Source organism: Melanerpes formicivorus, unplaced genomic scaffold (assembly GCF_026170545.1).
Source record: "Melanerpes formicivorus ecotype bairdi unplaced genomic scaffold, bMelFor1.0.p_v2 SCAF_17, whole genome shotgun sequence".
NCBI classification, from domain to species: Eukaryota; Metazoa; Chordata; class Aves; order Piciformes; family Picidae; genus Melanerpes; species Melanerpes formicivorus.
Genome location: NW_027142369.1, coordinates 4,654,770 through 4,679,113, shown reverse-complemented (window position 1 = coordinate 4,679,113; position 24,344 = coordinate 4,654,770). Strand labels below are relative to the sequence as shown.

At 40.6% G+C, this 24,344-nt stretch overlaps 1 protein-coding gene across 7 annotated transcripts; it reads right to left on the bottom strand.

The window, feature by feature from the left end:
* Nucleotides 1–115: 115 nt before the first annotated feature.
* ZC3H14 (zinc finger CCCH-type containing 14) lies at nt 116–23,149 on the bottom strand. Of its 7 annotated transcripts, XM_068148739.1 has the most exons (18): nt 21,837–21,879; nt 21,661–21,731; nt 21,360–21,562; nt 18,960–19,074; nt 15,641–15,681; nt 15,094–15,283; nt 14,318–14,738; nt 12,431–12,594; nt 11,258–11,358; nt 10,524–10,679; nt 9,243–9,317; nt 8,626–8,782; nt 5,779–6,002; nt 4,074–4,194; nt 3,039–3,175; nt 1,978–2,072; nt 1,020–1,126; nt 116–389 (listed from the first exon to the last, which is right to left on the bottom strand). In XM_068148739.1, the coding sequence occupies exons 4-18, from the start codon at nt 19,049–19,051 to the stop codon at nt 383–385; spliced, it is 2,088 nt and encodes a 695-aa protein (XP_068004840.1). In that variant the 5' UTR covers nt 19,052–19,074; nt 21,360–21,562; nt 21,661–21,731; nt 21,837–21,879; the 3' UTR covers nt 116–382. The 7 variants fall into 7 exon arrangements, with proteins under 7 accessions (XP_068004840.1, XP_068004837.1, XP_068004841.1 ...); XM_068148736.1 differs by lacking the exons at nt 21,360–21,562; nt 21,661–21,731 and adding an exon at nt 22,724–22,829; XM_068148740.1 differs by lacking the exon at nt 21,661–21,731 and having other exon boundaries at nt 21,837–21,864.
* Nucleotides 23,150–24,344: the final 1,195 nt, after the last annotated feature.

The following is a 24,344-nucleotide window of genomic DNA, read 5'->3' as shown; positions in this document are numbered from 1 at the left end:
AAACTACTTCCAGTATGACTCAAATACACAAATAAGCCTTGGAAGACCTCCTGGTGACACTTCTTCCACACACCTGATCATAAGCAAGAAACAGCATCCAAGTAGAACACAAAATGTGCTTTGAAAGTTTTAATGGAATCCAAAGCAAAACTTCTTTACACAGGCATTTTCTTCTTACAGTGTAAAAAAAATGTAAAATTGCTTAAACTTACAAACTTGGAAAATTAGAGACATTTCAAGTATGCAATCAACATCATTTTATGAAAACAATGTGTATTAAAAGTTCAAAATGTATGAGTTTTTCTAACATCCTGTGCTCCTGGTGGTTATTGTCCTTTCCACTACTGTCCAGAGGCAAAGTTCAGTCCCAAAGTTGTAGCAATCATTCACTAAGGGAAAGCAGAAAAACAATTCACATAAGTAACAGCCCTAGCAGTCTGTAAAGAGAACCTGAGGACTAATTTGCATCTTACTTCTGTGATGATTAAGACCTTTGCAGATGAGGTTGGTCAGAGTGAAAGCCTTATGCAGCTTGACTGTCTTTAAGACAGGGCAATGACTGCAACTTTAGCAAGTTTGCTACCAGTTTATAAAGTCATGAAGAGATGACAGGATGAAGCTATTCTGCCAGAAACACTGAGAAACATCTGGACATGTTGTGGAAGACAGTTTGGATACAAGATGAAATGACAGTAAAGAAGAGATGAGGTTGGATTTTCAGCTTTGTCCAAATACAACTCAGTAAACACAGCATGTCCAGGTCAGGAATCCAGTGACTGCCATGTCCTATCTGCAGGGTACTTGCTTTTCAGGGTTGCATCACGTTAGTTAATATTTGTACTGCTGAAAACCAAACAGTATGGAGTCCTCTTTAAAAGAAAGATGCCTACAACAAAGAGGTATCGTTCTTCATAGTCTCTGTGTTCATCACACACATTACTCCCGTGAGTAAAATTACATTGGTGATTTAAGTCACAACATACACTCTAAACCTAATCAAGAAAAATAAAGTGTCTCACCTGGTTTGAGTCCGAGTCCATTTCAAGGCATGGCGTGGAGGTACAGCAATAGTTGGATGGTAGAAAGTGCAGTCTGGTCGTGTACACTGGGTATTAAATCTACAATGCTAAAATAAACCGAAAGCATCTCAGAAGAGGCTAGTCAATGCTGGCTGGCTGAGCTCCTAACAGGCTAACCTACAAGGTGTTGCAGGCAAAGGTGTGCTACTGTACAACACATCTGATAGGTAAGGGAATCAACAGCTACATAGACCAATGCAGTATCAGTTCAGCCCAATGAGAGGGAAATCCTTTTTCAAAAGCACTTACTAGGAGTTAAATGTTCCAAAACTGCCACTGCACTGACAGGTGGAAGTTCCTTTGTCAGTTTCAATTCAGCTGCATGTACAAGTGCATGACCCACCCTTACCTGAAAGGAAGGAAAATCCAGAGTGCCAGCCTAACAGTATCTGGGCACAGAGTGGTGGGGACCCAGAGCACTTCTTCATTGTTAGGGCTTGAAAAAAGCACCAAACTTCCTGGTGCAAGAACAGGCAGGGAACATCATTCTAAACAAGTACCCCGGTTCCATACTCTTGCCCCAGGTACACGACATTAATATACTCCAGGGTAAGTGGGCAATCTTTGAAGTTCTTGTATATTGCAGCACATCTGAATGAAGAGTTTGAAACACACTCCTTCCATATAGGCTATCAGATGTCCCCCTCCTCTGCCCCCAGCATCCTGGCTAGACAGGTACTTGACAACTGTTATGGCTGCCACCCTATAGAAAGATTATTTAAAATAGACTTTTCCAAATTCTTTAAGACTTCCTTTTGCATATTCTGTTTCTGAGCTAAAGTTAAAATGTGAAAAGCAAAAGCAAAAATTGCTAATATGCTTGTGGCATTTCCCAACCCAAAGTACCATTTCAAGGTCTTCCTAGAAACCAATGTAATAGATAGGAGAGCATTCTTACTTTTGGGTGGTAAAATGGACACTCCATTTTCTTACAAGCAGGAAAAAACTTGCACAGCGGACTACTAGAGGATATAGATGGTGTGGGTAGTGGTGCTACAGTAGAAAAGAACAGAACAGGAAGTGAGCCCAGATCAGAATAAATAGGTTTTTTAATACTGTTCCACACAAACATAGATCTGTCAATCGTTCCGCAAGAAATTACATTTTGTAAGACACCAGAGTTCTGCAAGAAATATCAGGCCTATCACAGTGCACTAAGTGAATCTCATCCTGGGGCAGAACAAGACTATCCATAATGATTAGTCTTGGTTCCTCACCATTTCAGGACAGAAGGTAGCTTGGCCATGGCAATGCTTCAAACAAATTAAGCAGAGTTTCTGGTAGGGAGAAATTCAAATGTTAACCAAACAGGCTTTCTGGTGTCTCAAGAGTTTAAAGCTAACTAAGCTGAAAAGTGCAGGCAGTGCACTTTCTAGGAACAGAGAGGAGCTGCTGGATGTGGTACAAGAGATAAGCACAGGGTACTCTGCCTTCTGGCAAAGCAACAAAACTGCATCATACTATGACTAATAGCTAAACTGCTTCCAAAGGATCATGCCTTCAGTGGAGTAAAGGCCCTCCACCTTGGCACTGTTCAAAGGCTCAGGAATACCAACCCAGAATCCAAGTACAATGACAGCCTTCACTGGGTAACCTCATCCTTCAAAGTCTCATCTTTGCATAAAGTTAACTCCTACAGTCATTAAAGAAAAATGTTTTACTCACACCAAGAGAGAGATTTCTGTTTTACAGTTTGTGTCACAAGCTCTTGGTAGAACATGTATCCAATTTAAGAAACACATTTGCATAACGCTGCAATGCTGGTTAATCTACCAGAAGAAGGCACTACCTACTCTTGCTCTGACACTTGGTTATTATTCTTCATTTAGCATTAAGAGTTGAAAAAAATTAAATCAAGCAAAAACTTATTTTTTTTCACCAGTGTCAGCTTCTGTTTCCAAAAATGCTGCTTTCCATTCAGCACTTTCATTTGAGGCTCAGAAAAAAAAGAGTTCTCACCTGGTTTAGGACACGGATGGGGAGTTCGTCGACTGGCATGAGTGTAAGGGCAGTCTGGCTTAGTGCATTTTGCATCATATTTACAGTTTGGATGGATGAACAAGCATTTATCAGCAAATTTGCAGTTAGGAAAAACTCTGAGGGAGAAGAAATTGAGTCATAAGCCAATACTCAGAGCAAAATCCCCAAACAGCTGTTGCACAGGAAAGTGAGAATATCACAGAGAGCTGGAACTATGACAGGGCTTGTGCAGCTCTGTCAGTTCCTTCCAGAGAGGGCAGGCAGATGCAGTGTGCCAGCTGCACACAAACAGATTTGCATCTGGACGCCCTACATGTGGTAAAAGCTCAACCAGCTCACACTCAGTGGGGCTCAGAAGTAAGCTCCTTGTTGCAAGCTAAGACGTGTTACTCCTGGCATGCAGTGCAGGCACTCTCAATTCAGACCATCACAGAGAGAGGTACAGATCTCCCCAGGTAACATGGTTCATACACTAAGGACCAAGTGTCAGATATTAAAACAACATTCAAATGTCTGAGTAAAAGAAGCTACTCATTCTGGTAACATTTACCTCAGACAGAATTTTTCTAGACTGTTGCTGCTTGTGAAAGAGAAGTCAAAGGCACAATGCACATCCAAGAGTTAGCTTTGCTTTCAAATAAAAAAAACCCAATCACTACATTACTGTGTAATGGTAACCTAACATGTTCAAAAGCACTTCTACAGTTAGCAGAGGAATGCCTCTTGTTTTCAGAGGACACCAATTTCCACATGTCTAAGCAACACCAAAACACCAGCATGCATGCCAGACTAAGCTGTCTTCTGCACATGCACAGCTGTGACTCTACTTAAGAAAAACATCACCATATTCTGACACATGGCAGATGGGAGGAAAACAGAAGAAATTACAATGTGATAATTTAGCTCTGCTGCTACCCTAACAGACTTAACCCTGCTTGGAGTATTTACTAACACAGAGGGAAATTTGTAGCACTGAAATAAAAATGTCAGGTGGATGAGCTTTGCACTACTCACTTGCAAGGTAGCGTGGGGTGATGGTACACACACTCATCTCCATTTTTACAGGCAGGCCAGTACTTGCAGCGCTCAAGCACCTTCTCCTGCTTTTGCAGGACATTTAACTGGTCCATATCCACTAGGAAAGAAAGAAAAAAGAACACACAAAAAAAAAAAAGCCCAAGCTGGGACCTTGATGATTCTATATGTGCAACTCAGCACAAACAATAAATTAAATTAAAATTAAATTAATAATAAATTAAATTAAAATTCACAGTATTTCCTGCTCTCTCTCCCTTCTTTTAATCCACTTCTTGGTTAAGTCTCTGTAAATCAAAAAGTCATGACAGTACAGATTTATTTACAATTATACTATGTGAAGAAAACTTCCAAAATTCACAAAGTGAAACTGTCATAATATTGAGCTGAGAGCTGCCAGCAAACCTGCATTGATAACAAGCAAACCTACTTTATTTTCCTCACAAATCCAAACTGAAGTGCGAAAGTCAAAACAGACAAGGCAAAGATTGTTAACTGAACCTTAGTTAGGACTGTGCTGCTGAGCCATGTGTTAACAGCTGTGCTTCCTATCTCCAAGATACTTTTGGCTCTATAAAATCATTTCAAGAGATAAAGTAAAAAACTCAATTTTCACACTAACCAGACATGATTTCTTAGGATGGGGGCACACATGAAGAAAGAACCACTTTCATGTAATTTGCTCAGACAGGTACTACATTTACTTCAGTTACCTAAACCAATACTCCAATCCAAAAAGTATTTTCAGAAATTCCACACTGAAACATTCAGTTTTTACACTGCTCTTATGGAAACCTGGGACTTTCACTGTCTCCTGTGCCCTGTTTGGGCCCTGTGGCACTGGTGAAGCCACACCGGAAGTACTGTGGTCAGTTTTCGGCACCACACTACAAGAAGTACATTGAGGTGCTCAAGCATGTCCAGAGAAGAGCAATAAAGCCAGTGAAGGGTCTGAAGAATAAACCTCATGAAGAGCTGTGGGAACTGGGATTGTTTAACCTGGAGGATTGGAGGCTGAATAGAGACCTTACTGCTCTCTACAAACACCTGAAAGAAGGTTGTAGTGAGGTGGGTGTCGATCCCTTCTCTCTAGTACCAAGTGATACAATGAGAGGCAGCAGGCTCAAGTTGTGCCTTGGGAAATTTAGATTGGATATTGAGAATTCTTTCTTTACTGAAAATGGTCAGGCATTGGAATAAGCTGCCCAGGGAGGTGGTGGAGTCACCTCCCTGAAAGTGTTAAAAAATTATGTAGACATGGCACTTCAGGACGTGGTTTAATGGCCATGGTGGTGTGAAGTCAGTAGTTGAACTTGATGATCTTAGACATCTTTTCCAATCAAAACGATTCATCATAAAACCTCCTATCCATCAACATGGGGACAAATGCTAACATATCAAACAGAAATGCACATTTCTAGCACTGAAAATAAACTGTATTTTCAAAACAAAACCCCCAAATTTTACCAACACTGAGATGTGTGGAGAAATAGCTATGTGCTGTATTGCAAAGGCTTCCAAAGATGTGACCCCACTGAACTACCACATTTCATTTGCCCAAAACATAACTCTAATTTGAAGCATAAAGACCATGACTGATTTCTTGGGAAATAATATATCCAAGAGTATTAGCCACAACCAAGCCACCACATTAATGTTAGAACCTGTTGGTAAGTATAATTACCATCACAGCTCTCTAGCTGCCTGGTTACAATTTGCATCTGCTGTACTCGAAGGCCTTTTAATCCTTTGCTGGCACACAGGTTTTGGGTAACTGGCTTTAGTCCTTCAGTCATACACATATCTTCCTCTTCTTGATCAGAAAGGTATCCTGGTGGACTGGGCACACCATCCAGTGTCACGATGAATTTGGGACTGGATGGTTTCTCTGGCTGTGCAATCTGGTCTCTGTCAAACAAAGAAATAATAGATTTTCTGACTCAAGAGTGAACTAGAAGTAGTACAAGTTAATCTATGGAGAGTCACAGTGTAGCAAACTTTCTAATACTACTAATAATGTACTCCAATTAGCAGTTCTAGTCTCCCTGAAGTACTAATATGAAATATAGCTTTCAATGGCCTGCAGCAGAGCATTTGGCACATGTATTTCAGTTTATTGCATTCTCCTCAACAGACAGATCTAAAAGCTCATTTACAGACACAATTAAATAAAGTGATTTTAAGTGAGGAATTTACAGTTTTGAGATAAAATGTGAGAGCAAATATCTAGTTTTAAAGGGGGACAGGAACTCCCCGGGTGTAGTAGCGAGAACTCTGGGTATAATAGCCCAACACTTGTGGAGCACTGTGTTGGCATCTTAGATAACCAGAAGGTCAACCCACCTCAAGGTTGAGAACTATGTACTCAGCTGCTGCCCTGAAATGCTTATACACCAATGCATGCAGCATGGGCAATAAACAGGATGAGCTGGGGGCTGTTGTGCTACAGTGAAACTATGATAGCAGCCATCATGGAAATCTGGTGGGATGACTCCCACAACTGGAGTGCTGCCATCAATGAGTACCAACTTTTCAGAAAGGACAGGCAAGGAAAGGAGATGGTGGAGTGGCCCTCTATGTTAGGAAGACATGTGAAACCATGCAAACTAATGAAGATGATGATAGGGTTGAGTCCTTATGAGTAAGAATCAGGAGTAAGGCCAGCAAGAGTGGTATTATGGTGGGAATCTGTTATAGACCACCCAACCAGGATGAAGAGGTAGATGAAACTTTCCATAAGTTGAGAGAGGTTTCACAATTGCTAGCCCTTGTTTTCATGGGAGACTTCAACTTCCTGAATGCATGCTGGCAGACAGCAGGGAGAGAATAGTCTTGGCTCTGGTGAGGCCATACCTTGAGTATTGTGTCCAGTTTTGGCCACCTCAATACAAGAAAGATGTTGAGGTGCTGGAGTGAGTGCAGAGGAGGGAAACAAAGCTGGGTTAGGGCCTGGAGAATAAATCTTATGAAGAGTGACTGAAGGAGCTAGGGCTGTTTAGTTTGGAAAAGAGGAGGCTGAGGGGACACCTCATTGCTCTCTATAACTACCTGAAAGGACATTATTGAGAGGCTTGTGCTGTTCTCTTCTTCCAGGTAATTAGTGCTAGAACAAGAGGGAATGGCCTCAAGCCACAACTGGGTAGGTTTAGAGCAGACATTAGGAAAAAAATTTCCACAGAAAGAGTGGTCAGGCATTGGAATGTGCTGTCCTGGGAGGTGGTAGAGTCACCAACCCTGGATGTGTTTAAGGGTCATTTGGATATGGTGCTTGGGGATATGGTTTAGGGGTGAACCTTGTAGAGTAGGGTTCTCGGCTGGGCTTGGTGATCTTGAGGGTCTTTTCCAACCTGAATATTTCTGTGATTCTGTGATCTCTCTTGGAATCATGAACCTTTTAATATACAAAACAGGTGTTTCCTCAAAAATACTGAGAAGTGCATTATGAAACAGTGTGTGTACAAGTTTTTAGGATTAGGAACAGAGAACTGAAATACTGACACTAAGAACTTCTATGCTGAGCCTGATCGAAAGATCAGTCTACCCCTAGTATCCTGTATCTGACAGTATTTATCATGGATAAAAGAGGAAGTATATCAAAAAGGAGTGCAGACATTTTCTCCAGTCTTCCACTGTCCCACCCCTTCCCTCTGAGGGATTTCCTGAGTGGCACATTATTCTAAACATTTGGAAATGCACTGTAGAGTTCTCATCCTTGACAAGCAGCGATGGTATAAACTTAGCTTCTCTATGAAACTGGGCTAAGAGCAACCACAGTGTAGAAGGCCTTTAAGAAGGGAGACGAACAACATATTGAAAATGTCACGAGCCAGAACTTTCAGGTTCAAGCAACCAGAAATTGACCTGTTCACATGGAAAGAAATACCATTCTCCTGTAGCCCAGCCACAGTTTTCAACTGTGATATTACAAGGTTAACTTTTGGAGTTTGTTTGTACATTGTTGGTTTTAAACACAGGCTGTTTAAAGCTACTCATGGAGGAGAAAACAAAAAGCTTTTAAAACACTGCAGCCCACAACAATGAGGTACGTGACACTGTTCTGAGAGGTTTTTAACTAACAGGTAAGATATAAAAAATGAGTTGGTAGCAGGAACTATCAAAGCCTTTTACAAGTTAAGAGAATGACATTTGAAGCTGACATGAACTTTAAGTTTCTCGTGGCCAAACTCACCAGTAAGAAGCCTTAAATCACTTGTCCCATGTGACACATTACTGTTTGTTTACTGGGCTACCTGCATGCAGAATGGGCTGTGTGCCCTCCAGCACCAAGAGCTCAGGCTCCACCACACTCAATATTGTGCTAAAATACATTTAAAAATAATTATTTCCATGTGGATGGATTTCTGGACATTTTTCTGCCCTTGTTTTTTGACTTTGCTATTCAGTGTCAGCTCATTTTCCACGTCCCAGATCCTGACTGGACTGACAAAGCACATGTGTGACTGAATGATTCCATCTAAACCACAAATGAGCAATTTGACTCATAACAGTTCTAAAAGTAGTAACTTTTTACCGTGTCTGTATGAGACGTCCTGAGAGGACTCGTATTGCCTCTGTAGCTCTCCTTCCCAACTGCTGATTCTGTGACACTATCTCCTCAGATAACTTGGGCTTCTTCAGGATGAACGACCTAGTATCTGTATGGACCATAGATTCTGCATCATAGTAATCTGAATTGAGAGAAAAGTTGCATAGAAAAGACACAAATAAAATTGTAGTTGTACTTTCATACTGTATTTTTGAATATGAATTTACATTGCTGATGAGCTAATTTTATTTTAATTTCTTACTAGTAGCTTCCAGAAAGCTACTTGCTTATTCCATAGAAGTGGATCCCTGGGAGCCGCAGGCCATATTAGGCCAGACCAGAAAACTTGTTACTGGAATGGCTGTGCTGAAACAGCACTGAAGAAGGTCCACGCACCCCCAAAATCTCTAATGCTTTGAACGCTTGCTGACATTAACAACTTTTATTCCTTAGAGATGCAGAAACTAGAAAATACTAGAAAGCAACACAACTCACTGAAAAGCAAGTTATCTTTTAACACTCACTGATCAGTAGTGGTAAATTTGAAAACTAGGAATTTTGTATTAAGGAATTAAAAAATAAAATCAATCACAAGACTTAACCTTGAGTCACTTGCAAAGTGTCTTCCATCACAGGATCAATCTGGAGCCGAGAAGAGAGCTCCTTTTGCTCAGCTCCTAAAACAACAACAACAACAAAATTAGAAGCACATTTTACTGCTTGTTAAAATGAAACTATAATGACCTGAAGCACAGTATTTGAACTCCTTTGATAAAACCAAACCCCTCCACACTTCTAACAAAAAAGAAGCCATCTCATCATTATTAACTCCATTTTCATTGTTTCAGGAACAGTAGTAAGTTTTCTCCATCCAAATGGCATGGCAAAAATCTAAGTAACGAAAGACTCTGGTCTTCCCCATAATCACTGCTCAGTACAAACTAGGCCTGTGGGTATGGCAAATGATAAAGACCAAATTCTTCCTCTCCACACACATGGAGAAAAGACGCAAACTATAAGGAACTACTTCAAGGTCTTCCTAAAAAGGGCGACACAAATCAGAGCAGAACTGCTCTACATTTGGTTATATTTTGCTTTCTGTAGGTTTCCTAAGCAAGCTGTCATTTCAATGGTGAGAGAGCAGTAATATGTAGCATAACTTCTGTACATTAATTGAAAAGCTGATTAAGCTCTTATTCTTATGTACTTTGATACAATTTCAACTATTTTGTCAGGAGGATCCCAAATACATCTATTTGAGAAAAAAGAGACTGAAAAAAAATATTAATTTTAGTAACAAACATTTATCATTCCAGCACTGTGAGCTGATGTCACAAAGTTCTTACTCAACTCAAAAATTTCACTCAACAATCTAAATATCTAAACATTTAGCAGGATTAACTACTTTTTACAGAAGAATTTTCCCACTGTCTTATTTCCATGATTCCTTGTAACTGACACACACACATTCTTTGTTGCAAAATCATACTGAAAAGATACTTTTGATTGCCTTAAAATGTTATGCCATTTTCCTTCAGGAGTTTTGTAACAGAAGTAAGAACAAAGCGTACTGTTGACACAGTTATCCTGGTATCAGCTGTCCTGTAACAGCAAATATAGCACTCCAATATTTACCATCAAAAAAACCCACCTCACTAGAACTGTGTGATAACCATATGTTGAAATCTTTTAATACTTCAATATACTGAAAAATTATTCCAAATGTAGATAATCTCTCTTTAGAGAGCTTCTTGGCTTTCAGGGCATTTTCACATGCAACTTTTGATGCTGGCTTAAAAATTAAAAGCATTTCTTCTCTCTGCTCAGTTTGCTGTAAAATGGCATTCCCCAGTATAAACTTCTAAAGAACATTATCAAATGACCTTGAATTCCTTCAACTGTCTGCTCCTTTGGCTCTTCTGCTTGAAACTGAGAACTCAGAGCAGGCAGCCTGTTTTGCACATGGATTACTTCTACTGGAGATTCTTCTGGGCTAATTCGAGTTCTTGGTGCAACTGGAACAGTTTGTTTCTGTGGAACTTTAAATACAGAGACAATGGTAAATCATTTACATACAACCTAAATCACACAACATTAGTTTTCCAAACTAAAATTGCAGCCTCACCCTTTGAAGACAATGCACACTGATATATCATTTGCTATGTTGCTTGTTATTTTGCACTTCTATTACCTATATCCAGTACTTTTTGATATTTGGCTGTCTGCCTTTTTTCCCCCCTCCTCTCTGAGAGGGAAGGGAGTGCAGAAAGGGAAAAAAGAGCCATCAGTTAGATCAAAGAACCTGACTAATACTGAACACCTTCTGCCTGGCAATTATTATCTGCAGAAAGCTTCTGGCACTTCCATTTTGTCTCTGTAAACTGTATGGACTTACTATCTTGATTAATTTAAATAACTCTTTTCTCTCTTGTTGATGTTTTCATATTTCATCACTGAAGATTAATGTACCATTCACAGGACATGGAAAATCCCCTATGTGTACCACTGATAAAAGCTATTTAACATTCTGGTTTATCTGTAAGCGTTATCTTTATCTTGGATTTATAAAACAGGGATTTGAAATACAGATTAGCACAAACAGAATAATGTTAATTACCATTGGAATAATTGGTTGTTTTTGTGACTGATTCCTGTGCTTCAGAGATTGCTTTCAATATTAAATTCTTATTGGCCTGTTTTGAAGGCGGCAATGAAGGTCTGAGGGAGATAAAAAAAATGACAATTAATTGTACATGAATTGCAAAAGCAACTATATCCATGTTAGGCACTGGTGTTTTAAAAGGTTAACAGTTATGCATAGTACTGAGAGAAATCATCATCTGCAATCACTCTTTGTTTTCAACTTGTTAATCCATGCTCTCAGTGGACAAGGATCCACAAAATGCTCTCAAAAATGGTAAGTCCAGAGGCATAATTTCACTTTTAAGTTACAGTAAAACAAAGCTGCACCTGAAAAGCACAGACTCTGCCATTCATTTCCTCACATGCCTGTTGCTACCTTTGTGTTGGTACTAGTAATTATGCAGCTGCCCTAGGGGGTAAGATCCAGCTGAAAATCGGCTCTATTAAAACATATTTGTAGTTAAAAAAAGAGCTTTGCTTGTCCTTGAACACACACACACACACACACACACACAAAGGAAATTAGATTAGATAAATGCACTGTGGTGCTAATTTCAATAAAGTACATTTCCTTAAAACACATCTTACACAAGCTAGCGCTGTAGATCAGTAGAACTATCTCTTCCATAGTTTAAACATTCCACCTCTCATTGTTGAAAATCAAACACTGATGTACTCTGACACCTGACATTCAGACAGTGAGCAGAAAAAAAAAAGGAAAAACTCTCAAGACTTTTGAAAAGTTAAAAATCACCTTAAAGGACAAGGGATAATTGGTAGGAAGACTATTCTGGAAATTAAAAATAAAGCAACTAAAACTCCTAGAAAGGTATTTTTCCACATTAAACACTTCATTTCAAATATGCCAACATTAATGGCCTTTTGCCAGTACTTTTCCCAAATACTGTAAAATTACACATCCATTGTGGCTTGTGAACCACTTAATGCACAGCAGTACAAAATCAGAGGAAAAAAGGTGGTATGAACAGACATCTCACCCACAGAGTTGTAAGATAGTACAACTACAAAAATGCCTTACTGAATTCTGTCAGTTTTCAAAACTGAAAAACACTTTTATCAACTTTCAAAAGTTTTGTTCATTAAATTCCTTCTGGAAACCACACAGAATCAATGAGGTCTTAAGTACCTCCTTTCTGGCTTTGCAGGTACAGACACACTGCTGGAGATGCTTCCTGTTCGTAGTCCGTAGTCTTCCTCCTCCTCCTCCTCATCTTCCCCATCATTACAGAACTTTTTCACTTTGACTACTGAGCTTACAACAGGCAACCGTCTCTTCCTGGAGCCTTCTTCCTACAACAAACAGAGCAGCCAAAACAATTAATTTAGCATAAAATATGCATTAAGCCAGCAAAAACAATACTGCAATTCTACCTATAACCAGAAGGTGGAGACCTTCCATTCGAGTTACATTAGGACTACCATAACTGTCTGCAGAAACAAGAAAACGCTAGAGAAAATGAGTATCAGATGTATCTACCCTGAAACACCTAGAGGAAAAAATGTAACTGGAAATAACGTTTAGAAAAGATGCACCTCCAATCAGTATGGACGACTTTCTCCTCTCTATCAACCCTAATTTCAGTTTACTGTTAAGGATTAATTTCCAGCAAGCTGATACTTCCCAAAGGATGCTCAATAGCCATGCAGAGACAGGGCGATCCAGTTTAGGTAGTGCAAGATCCCTGATCTGACACCAGCCACTCACCACCACCACAGTGCACATGGTAGTGACAAATTCAAATGCTGGCTTGAGTGAAAGCACAGGAGAAAGCACAAATCAACAATTCCTGAAGAACCATTACTCAGCACTTAACTACACAGGTGCACAATGAGACACCTGGATGCCAGGTTTGTACACAGTACCCTTTAAATGATCCTATATCCTCCAAGAAAGAAACACCCTCAGGGATGGACCTGGACTACACTGTTAGAGAAGAGTCATACAGTACAAATCCAATACTTAATTACCTTTTTAAAGGTAAAACTTTCCAAAGCACAAGACCTAACCTAAGAGAAGGTAGAATACAGCAAGGTCCACAGTTCTAAGAAATGCTTCTGCAACAGCACTCTTCTGGATATTATTCAGGAAATAGTAATAGAAGAAAACTATCATAAACGCTTTTTCTAATGTTTCCAAGGAGGATGTGACTGTCAGTCATCAATGACTTACAACCCTAAACAAATCACTTATATTCTGATTCTCACGTCCCCATCTTGACAAAGAAAGACACTGCCACGTATCTTTGCAAAGCATCAGATTTCAGAATAAAATTTGGTTGCCCTTTACAAATAACTAAGAAGTAGCAAAGACAAAAAACTATATTAGTAACACAGGTGAAGTTGGACTACAAGGTATGTAAAACTCCTGCTTCAGTACATTATCTGACAAAACAATCTTCATTCCACATTCAAAGGTCTCTTAGCAGATTCACATGGATAGTCTTAAAACCATGAGGCAGGCCTATCACCCTGTCTGGCTTACTCTGGCCTCCGAGTATGTAGGGCAGCAATCACCTTCTAGTTTGTCCTTTTACCCATCTCAAGGGGTTCTTAAATGCTATGGTTCTAAATCATAAAATAATCCTAATATGCAGTGTATCTGGGCTTTAGGGCCTAATGTATATCCAGCATAAGCATGAACACACAGCATCCCAAAAATACTGATTTACAAAGCTGTGTAAAGCTGGCGATGTACACAGCACTTAAGGATCTTGTTCCAATCTTTCTGATTCATCACACACATCACAACAATGTGATAAGCCATTAGTCCGACTCAGCATGGCATGAAGATGTCCAAGCTGATTAATTCTGAGATGCAGCAATCCATCAGGTGACAATATTGAACTGTGCAATCTCTTTCTATCAAGTGGGCCCCAAGAATGAAATTCCAAGCATACTATCAGTGACAGAAGTTGACTTTGATTGTCTGGCATCCAGATTTTACTGGAAGTGCACCTAGTAACTTAGGTTCCTATCAAGTGTAGAATATTGCAATAGTTTAGACCCTACTAACCTCACTGCCTACTTTATCAGCACTAAGTTTGGAGGTGGGTCTGTAACTTTCTGCTAAGCTGCTAAATGCTTCTGGACCGCAGAGCTGGCCTGCTTCCAATGACTTGCAGCTTTGAATGTCTAACTGCCGACTCCCCTGTAAGTTGCCCTGTTGTGACAGTATGTACACATGTGTATTTCCATCTGCACTTCTGCTAGCTGGTGGTCGGTAGATTTCAGTGGAAGGACGAGAGGAACCATAAGTTACAGTTACAATAGGTTTCTTCCGTGACAAAGGATTCTCCTGCATGAAGTTCAAGTCTTCATCAATGAGGTCATCTGGTTCAGGTTTAATGTCAATGACAGCTTCAGAAGGTGACAATTCCCTCAAAGGCTTGACTGTAGATGTTAAGCGAGATGCCGAACCATCTTCAGAAGACTGCCTGATAAAATAAGAAACTGTCAATTATTAAACTCATCTGCAAAAAAATTTTAGAAGATGAAAACTCTTTTTTAAACTAAGCCAGCAGGGAAGAAATCATTAAAGTATTACTGTTTCTACAAATCTAACACACTGATTGCTTTTTTACTTTAGTGAATTAATACAACCTCATTTGTTTCTTGAAAAATGGAAGTAAATTCCTGGTTTAATGGTTTTTTATGCAACAAGTTGCAGCAAAGCTTTACTCTTCAAAACAACTTTGATCTTTCCAAATGCCTGTGCTCTTCCAAATGGCTACTGTAGTCACACAACTACTAATGTCTGAATGTGCATTAGTAAGTAATCAGAAGCTTTACCGTGCAGCAGCATTCCTTTGCTCCTGTGAGCTAGTTGAAACTCTTGAGTCATTTCTCTCAGTTCGAGTGCTGGAAACTGCAAGGGGTGGCATGATCTCTTCACGCCTCCTTTCATCACTTGAGCTGCTTTTGCTGGAAGGAAGGTTACCCTCAAAGATACTAGGTTCTGAAGATTTCACACTAGCTGGTTCTGTGGAGACAGGTGCTTTTAATTTTTACATGAATGCACACAGCATACAGATTCTGCAGTAAATGTAGCTAAGAAAATGCAAAGAAGACATTGTACAGATCTGAAAACACAACAAACTGAAAACTGTTTCAGCTGAAAACATCATCAAGAAACATCCAGAAATGAATTCTGGACTCAAAAACAAATTCTTTATCTCAACATATAAAGCAATTTTCTAAAGAGTCAGGACCCAGAAGACCATCTAAAATTAAAATTAATGAAACGATCAGCAAAGACCTTTTTTGAAACTCCTAAGACAGACAACACCATACATAAAAGATAAACCTGCTTTCACTCTCAATTAATTTTCTTACTCACCAGTAGTCACAGATCGCAGTTTATCCAAAACACCATGGAGCCTGAAACAGGAGGGCAACAGGGCAGGAAGCAAAAGGAAAAACAAGAAATAAAAGAATTTTAACTCAGATTCAAAGTAATCACCTTTCACGAAACAGCTGCTTCCCCCCCCCCCCCCTAAGACAAGCATCTCATTTATCTAAGATTTCACTTTCCATCAGCTGTTGTGTGTTTAACCCCAAAAATGGAGTCTTTAAGTATGATGCCTCCATTGAGACTTCACACATGCAGGCAGGGTATTCATCACACCATCTACTTTTGGTATTTAGTTGGTTTGTATAATTAAAGCCAGTACTTTCCATTCTTTCACTACTATCAATGGTGTGAGTTAAGCATCTTTAGACTAGACTAGACTAGACGAGAATAGAATAGAATAGAATAGAATAGAATAGAATAGAATAGAATAGAATAGAATAGAATAGAATAGACCAGACCAGACCAGACCAGGTTGGAAGAGACCTTCAAGATCATCGTGTCCAACCTATCATCCAACACCACCTAATCACCTAAACCATGCAACCAAGCTCCCTATCAAGTCTCCTCCTGAACACCTCCAGTGATGGTGACTCCACCACCTCCTCAGGCAGCCCGAGGAGGAATTCCTTTGAAAGGAATGATTCAAAAAAACTAAATCAGAACTTAAAAGTATAGCTGAAAATTTTACTTTGTGCATGAAACTTTAACTACACAGTTGTTAAACATAATTCTAAATACAAACCTAAGCAACATATGATTCACAGCATTTAACATCACATAATCACAGATTGCATAGGTTTGGAAGGGAACCTAAAAGGTCATTGTGCCCAACTCCCCCGCAGTTAAGGTGGGGCATCTCCAACTAGATCAGGTTGTTCAGGGCCCCACCAAGCCTGACCTTGAATGTCTCCAGGGACAGGGCCTCCACCACATCTCTGGGCAACCTCTTCCAGTATTTCACCACTCTCATTGTAAAGAACTTCCTTCATATGTCTAAACTCCAATTTAAAACCATTGCCCCTCACCCTGTTGCTACAAACATCTTCCTATAGGGCCCTTTCAGATACTGAAATGCTGTGTATGGTCTGCCTGGAACCTACTCTCCTCCAGGTTGAATAGGTCCAACTCTCTCAGCCTGTTCTCATAGGAGAGATGCCCCAGTGCCCTGATCATCCTCATGGCCCTCCTCTGGACACACTAGAGCAGGTCCACATCCTTCCTGTGTTGGTTGCTTGAGAAGGACACAGTACCCCAGGTGAGGTCTGATCAGACCAGAGAGGCAGAATCACCTCTCAATCTGCTGGTCACATTTCTTTTGATGCAGCCCTGTACATGATTTGCCTTCTGGGCTGTAAGTGCACATTGTTGACTCATGGCTAACTTATCCAACAGTACCCCCAAGTCCTTTTCTGCAAGGCTGCTCTCAAACTCATCACCCCCCAGCCTGTATTGATAGCAAGGATTGGCCCAACCTAGGTGCAGGGCCTTATAGTTTGCTTTATTGAACTTCATGAGATTCTCCTCAGCCTACCTCCCAGCCTGTCTAGGTTCCTCTGGATGGCATCCCATCCTTCAGTCTTATCAACCACACAGCTTGGTATCATCTGCAGACTTGCTGAGAGTGCACTCAATCTCACTGTCCATATCATTGATGAAGATATCAAATAGCACTGGTCCCAATACAGACCTCTGAGGGACATCTGTGTCCACCTGGACATCAAGCCATTGACCACTGCCCTTTGTATGCCACCATCCAATCAGTTCCTTATCCACTGAAGGATAGTCCACCCATCAAATCCATCTGTCTCCAGTTTAGACAGAAGGATGCTGTGGGTGACTGCATCAAAGGCTTTACAGGTGTCAAGAGATGACATCTGTTGGTCTTCCCTTGTCCACTGTTGTAGTTCCACCACTGTAGAAAGCCACTAGGTTGGTGAAGCAGGACTTGACCTTGGTAAAGTCATGCTGGTTGTCTCAAATCACCTCTCTGTGCTTTAGCATAGTTTCTAGGAGGATCTGTTCCAAGATCTTCCAGGGCACAGAATTGAGGCTGACAGGTTGGTCATTTCCAGGGTCCTATTTGCCATCCCTTTTAAAAATGGGCACAATATTTCACTTCTAGTCACCAGGGACTTCACCTGACTGCCATGACTTTTCAGTTATTCATTTTCATAATCAATATTCTTCCAGCATGCTTTGTATACACCAATGGTATTTTTTAAGATATTGGTGAGCAAAACCATTTCCATGAGGTTCCAAACTTGCCATTTGCCAAGCTGAAGCAATATAGAAAATCAAAATGCTATAAAATAATAAGGCTATTTTAAAATAAACATACTACAGTGAAAGTATCCCAACATTTAAATGCATGTCCTGCTTGGAATTCAAACCTTATCATGTGCATCTCCATCCTTTAGACTTGACAAGGAACAAAAACATACTGAAAACTGGGAAAAGTTTCCAGAGTCAGAAGATTAACTCAAAAAAATACACAACCCTGAAAGTGAGAAAAAAAATCTCTGGATTGAGATATCTGCTTGGATATTCTGCAACATGGAGTTAATTAAAGGTTTATACTGCAAGCCAAATCCAGTATTAGGAAATACATGAGAAATATAACGGCTAAGGTTGTCATGCAGCATAAAATAAATTAATCTGCAGTCAGGAGTTTAGAAAAGAGTTTATCTGTTGCTGGTTTGTCCTGCTCACAATAATTCTGTAGTTCTACTTTTGCTTTGTAGAGCTCCATGGTGGTAATAAATAAACAGCCTGAGAGGTGGGAATATGTAAGCATTTGGTGCTAAGCCTTGGCAAAGACGGCACACAGAATTAGATCCACTGCTCATCTGTCCTGATATAGAAATTCCCATGCACAACTGCAATCTGGAGCGCTACCAGCATGAAAGCAAAGAATTCTGTCTTTGAAGAACTTTTTTACCTCTAACTACAGTGAATAACCCTCTCATGCTCACAGTGGGCTTTGCAGGAATAACTGTATTGAAAATAAAATCAACTTACAGCCTTCGCTTACCAGAGCATTTCACATTTCCTTCAAATATTTGACTAGACTTAGGAATAAACAAAGAATATAAGCCCTCCAGCTCTCTGCCACTGAATTATCACTGCAGTAGCCTGTTGATGGACTACAGGTAATTTACTTATCAGATTTACAAAGTAAAAGCTTTGATTAATGTAAATGACACAATGGGAAGACAAGTAAACTCTTACCAAATTCTCAGGTTTCACTTACAGAAATCAGTTCTGACTACCGGTAAGCATTATGACAAGTAGTTGACAAACATACCAGACTGTAAATCTGACAGTATTGTTTCCAAGGAAAAGAGAAAGGTCTTCTGTCATCTGCTCCTGACTCTTCTTATTTGCCACCATGACCATAATATAATCAGGGAGCTCTTCATCTAACAAGAAGAGAAATATTGTTATTTTAAAGTATAAAAAAATCATAGAATACATAGCAAACATCTTTAAACATGCAACAATTATTTTTCTTTTCCAGTTTTACTATCAAGACACTGCAGGCAGTGGATTGGGTAAGCATCAGCAAGACTTCAATTTCCTTTGAGGCTTAATACAAGCTGTAAGAGAGGAAGAAAACGTCACCACCTTCACAAAAGTATATGCTGAAGGTAAGATTAAAGTATTAAAGCCCTTTTCTTAAATGCACAACCTCAAACGGTCACATGAGCAAATACAAAACCAAGATAAAAGAAAGCTACTCATTCTCTAAACCCTTTTACTTGAACATTAGCAATCATATGATCTACAATTCCGACAACTTTGAATCTGCCAAACACAGCACCTTATCCTTGTCATAAACCAGGTAAATATCCTATCTGGTTTGCGCATTAAAACAAATAAAATATTAGCTTCCAGATTTTTCATCTACCAAAAAGAAAACCTGAAAAAAACCCAATAAAACAACCCCAAATCAAACCAAAACCTAGCAGCCCTGAGAGTCTGATTCTCTTAACTCCCTAACGTATGCAATCTCATACACAGCAAGAAATCCATTCCCTTGCTGGACTACTCACACAGGATATGCTTACTCGTCAGGATGGATTAGGAAAGAGCTCAGAATCTCACACTAATACAATAAGGAAAGTTTGAGGATTTGAGTATCTGGCTATTTATTTTGACCTAGCTCTGACCCACTCTCAAGGACTGCATGGCACATTTATTGAGGGCATTACATACACTTTTTGTGCACGTTTCAATTCCATTTAATCAAACACCTCATGCTCTTCAACACCACCCCATGACATGCACATACCAATAGTAAGTGAACACGGCTGGGAAATCCATTTGAAATTGTGAATTTTGAATCAAAACACTAACATAGCTGTACTCATTTCATTAGGTTAATTCTTCTCTCAGTGACTGTGCTGGCTTATGACAACTTAAATTGTATGCAAAACTACAGCCTGTTGAAAATTTTGATAGTTGATTAATATTTAACTATCTTTATTTTGCTTCAAAACCACGATTTTTTCCTTTATAACTTGTATGCAACAAGTAAGTTCCAACATGTCTTGTTCCAGACAACTTTTCAAAATAAAAGAACTAGCAGTTACAGAAAGATACAGAAGCATGGGTTTTGCTCACAGTGGCTAGACTGGGGGTTACCTAAAAGAAACAGAGATTTTTCAAAAAACATTACTTGAAAAGTTGGCCAAAATAGTCAAAAAATGAAACCTGAAAAATGGCAGAAATTTCTAAAGAGTGGTTTAAAAACTAAAGAGGGAAGTTAGATTGATGATAAAGAATACAAAGTTATTTAAAGAAGTTCTGAAGCTGGCCAAGAAGAAAGTCCAAATACTGTATGCTGATTTTGGGAACTAGCTTCTGAAAAAAGGAAACAGAAAGTAAAGAAAAAACAGAGAAAGAAAAGAAAAAATACAGAAGAAAAAAAAAAAAAAAAAACCAGCCACAGCTGAGATAAAAGATTATTAATATTATACCAGCATCTATTAGAGATAAGAGCTTGGGGTCTTTTTGGAAACACGGGAGAATGCAAAGAATCAAACGCTCAGAAACTGAAACCTGGAATGCTAGCAAAAAATGAAAAGTAAGTTACTGAAAAAGACAAAGTTGCAATGAAAAGATTCTAAATACCTGTTCTCAGCTCACAGGTGACTCCCTTCTACAGAGTCAAGGTATTTTGATCATGTAAATACAATGGTCCCCTTTAAATAGGAAGTAAGATTAATTTGAGAACAAACTACAAACTTTGAACTTGGCCCAAAGATGTTTCTCATGGACTATGCTCTCAATTCCTTTCCTTCATGTGAAATCCAGTTAGTACTACATCCAAGGCAACTGCAAGACTGAGGTATTCCACTACCAACAGAACACTGCGTTAATTACCAACTTTTGCTGCTGTAAATACCTAACTGCTCCAGAGTGCAATATCCATTTAATCTTGGATTCAGGGAAAAGAAAAACACACACACCACAGACAGACATTCATGCTGCTTCACTCCTCACAATCCAAAATAAAATCTCACCCAAAGATTCAGTTATGCTAAGATTCAGGTATGTTTCCTCAACGGCAGGTTTATGTAGGGCTTTTACGTTTTGCAGATTTGTCCTACATAATGTTTTTGACATGGCCTTTCCATCTCTGAGAACAGTCAGCCTATTATCTCTGTCTTATCCTTCCTCCTAGTTTTGACAAATGTCTCACCCTGAATTCAAAAGGCTGTTGACAGGATGCCTAAGACAGACTGACTGACTCCATCTCAAAGTTGTCACAGGTAACTGCTGCTGTATTTGGAAGGATGTTGCTTTGTATGTTTCTCCTTGGGTTTCAAAGAAACTTCCTTAAATACTCGCAGACATACTGTTGCTTGTTTGGTTTTCCTTCAAATCTCTTGACACTCATTTGTCCTGGAAAGGGGAGACGGTTAGTCTTCTTAGTTATTTACTTTTAGTTCATCATATACATTGATGTCCATATATTGCCTTGTTTTATATTTAGACTATACCTATTTGTTGTAAGTCGTCTTCTTTCATAGTTGTCCAACACTTCAGATAATTCATGTCATGCTTAAGGATTCTGGTACACAGTAATACAATGAGTAAATCTGTCATTCCATTAACTAGCTGATTGTTTCCTAAGAACAAACCTAAGTAATGTTGCTGAACACATGATAAAACTTACCAACATAAGCCCCCAGCTCCTGCAATTTTCCTTTTATAGCACCCTAAAAAATAATGAAATTGTATTTAAAGCATGGAGCAACAAAGTATTGCTAACTGCAAAATAGTGAGCAGCTTATCAAAGTTTTTCTCTATTAACTGTTTGAATAGCTTGGCTTAACGTGTTCGTTTTCCTGTTCTCCACTAGTTATAATGTAAACGTTGTATGAGTAAGGGACTGACAGCAGAACAGCAAGAACTGTCAGGAATCTCACACTACCGTATTTCCTATCTACCAGTTCCATGTCCTACCAGACAACCCCCAAGTCCCAGCTGTCCTTTTTCAAGCTGAGACCATCCGGGCTCACAGGGTGCAAAGACAATGCATCCCAGATGGTTTGACTAAAGGTCATACCAAGCTCAGCAAGAAAAGCAACCTGACAGGATTTTCAAACTGTGGTTATTAAAAGGGAGCAGCTGACATCCGGCTATGGCTGCTCCCTCTCCCGGGCAGCCCTCGGTTTTGGGCCTACATCCCTAGCAGGCCGCTGCAGGGCAGCTCTGGGAGAGGTGGCAGCTGTCCTTCTGGGTACGGCAGGGCCATGACTCCGCTTCCCAAAACAACGACTCTCCAGCTTGTTCCCCTCCCCGGGGAGCCCCCAGGCCGAAGCCCGCCCGTAGCGGGTAATTCCCGATAATCCCGGCCCGGCCGGGAGTTCATCCCGCCGCTTCCTTCCGCTGAGGGAGGGCTCGACTGTGCAGCGGCCGCAGCACGCCCGCCACCTCCGCCTCTGAGGGAAAGCGGGAGAGAGCCCGGCGCCTTAGCCATCGGCCAGGCCTGCCCCCAACAAGCAGGGTCAGGTTCTGGGCACGGGTGGAGAGGAAGAGACCTGTGTGCTTCTCCCTCACCCGGATCTTGCGGCTGATCTCGGTGCCGATCTCCATGGTCACACCGCCCCGGTCCCGTCCCTTCCCGTCGCGCCGTGACCCCTCCACTCCCGCCGCAGGCGCCGCCAGCTCGAGCGTCGCGCCGCCAAGTGCGCGGCCTCCGCCTGCGGCGCCCCCTGCCGGGCAGCAGCGCCACTGCCGTGCCGCCGCCTCCCACTGCCAGCTCGGCGGCCGATGTCTGCACGATGGGGCGGGGAGAGACAGCTGGGCTTGCAGTGAGGTACGCTCCAGCAAATCAGCAGGCCCTAACGGTGGTAGGGTGAAAGGTCCCGAGCTCACTCTGACACCCCTCCTCAGTGCCCGCTTTCTCCCTGAGCTGCTACAGCGGGTGCCTGGCGCTGGAGGCGCGTACCAAACTCCGCCGCTTTACCTGTGAGAGCTCGGGCAGCGTTGCCTGCACAGGTCCTAGGGCGGCCGGGTGGGTCGGAGCACCCCGGAAGCGGTGCCGCGGAGAGGAGGGGGTCCTGTGGCCCCAGCTGGGGGGTCCGGCGGGCTGGAACGCTCGGCCGCCGTGGGCTGTCACCGCAGACCGCTTCTGAGCCTGGGGCGACAGCCTGCATCAGGCAGCCACCACACGCTCGGAGCCTGGCTCTGGAGTAAAGAATTTTTTTTTTTTTTTAAACTTACTTCTAAATATTTGCGTTGCCGCCTTCTTCATTCCTGTTTTTGATAAAACTGGTTTATGAAGTCCCGCCACATTGCTTAGGATAAGCATGCTCTTCCTTAAATGTTACAGAATTTGAAGATTTAATATGTTTGGGTTTAAAAATGTTTATGCTGCTGCAACACAAAGTATAAAAGTAACTTGTAATGCTATACTACAGGTGTACTATAAAAGTGGCTTACTACTGAATTTTAGTTCTGTGGTCCCATGTTGCACTGATACAACATGCCTTTGGGTTTGTTTTTTCCTTTGTAAAAGGATGCAGCATCTACTAGCCTTTATTGCAACAAGGGATCAGCTGCAGAAGAACTATGTGGAAATCGTGTTTCAGCCACACCAGTTATCTTTTATACCACTGTTCCAGTTTCACTTCAGCTGATTTTAGTGAGTAGTAACATTATGGAAAGATCACAGATAAACAACTTTTTACAAGTAATGCCACTGGGTAAAATAAACTCCAGGCATTGTAGTTAACAGCTGTATTAATCTCTTTCTGCATCACTGCTCCTAATATAAACCAAACATCATACAGAGATAGCCTAGACTAATTATTGCTAATGATTTGAGCTGTTTGCCTGACTGCACTTACACTGGTGTAACCGTAAGATACAACTAGTAACAGATTGGTTTAATTACAACATTCCATTTCAACCTTCCAAGAGATGTGTTTTGCTACCTGAAGATTTTAAATAAGTTAATATTGCTTTGTAATTGGAACAAGAAAATAACTGTGGAAGGACACAAATAGGAATTCATAACTAATAATTTACTTTAGAAAGAAATAGCGTGTTTAAAAACCCAAAATTATCTTCTGTGAGTAACAACAGGAGCTTATTGCTTCAAGTTCAGCACTGTTATGTGAAGGCAAACTGCCTGTTTTCTTCTAATAACAAAAATTCTATGACTTCAGTTACTTAG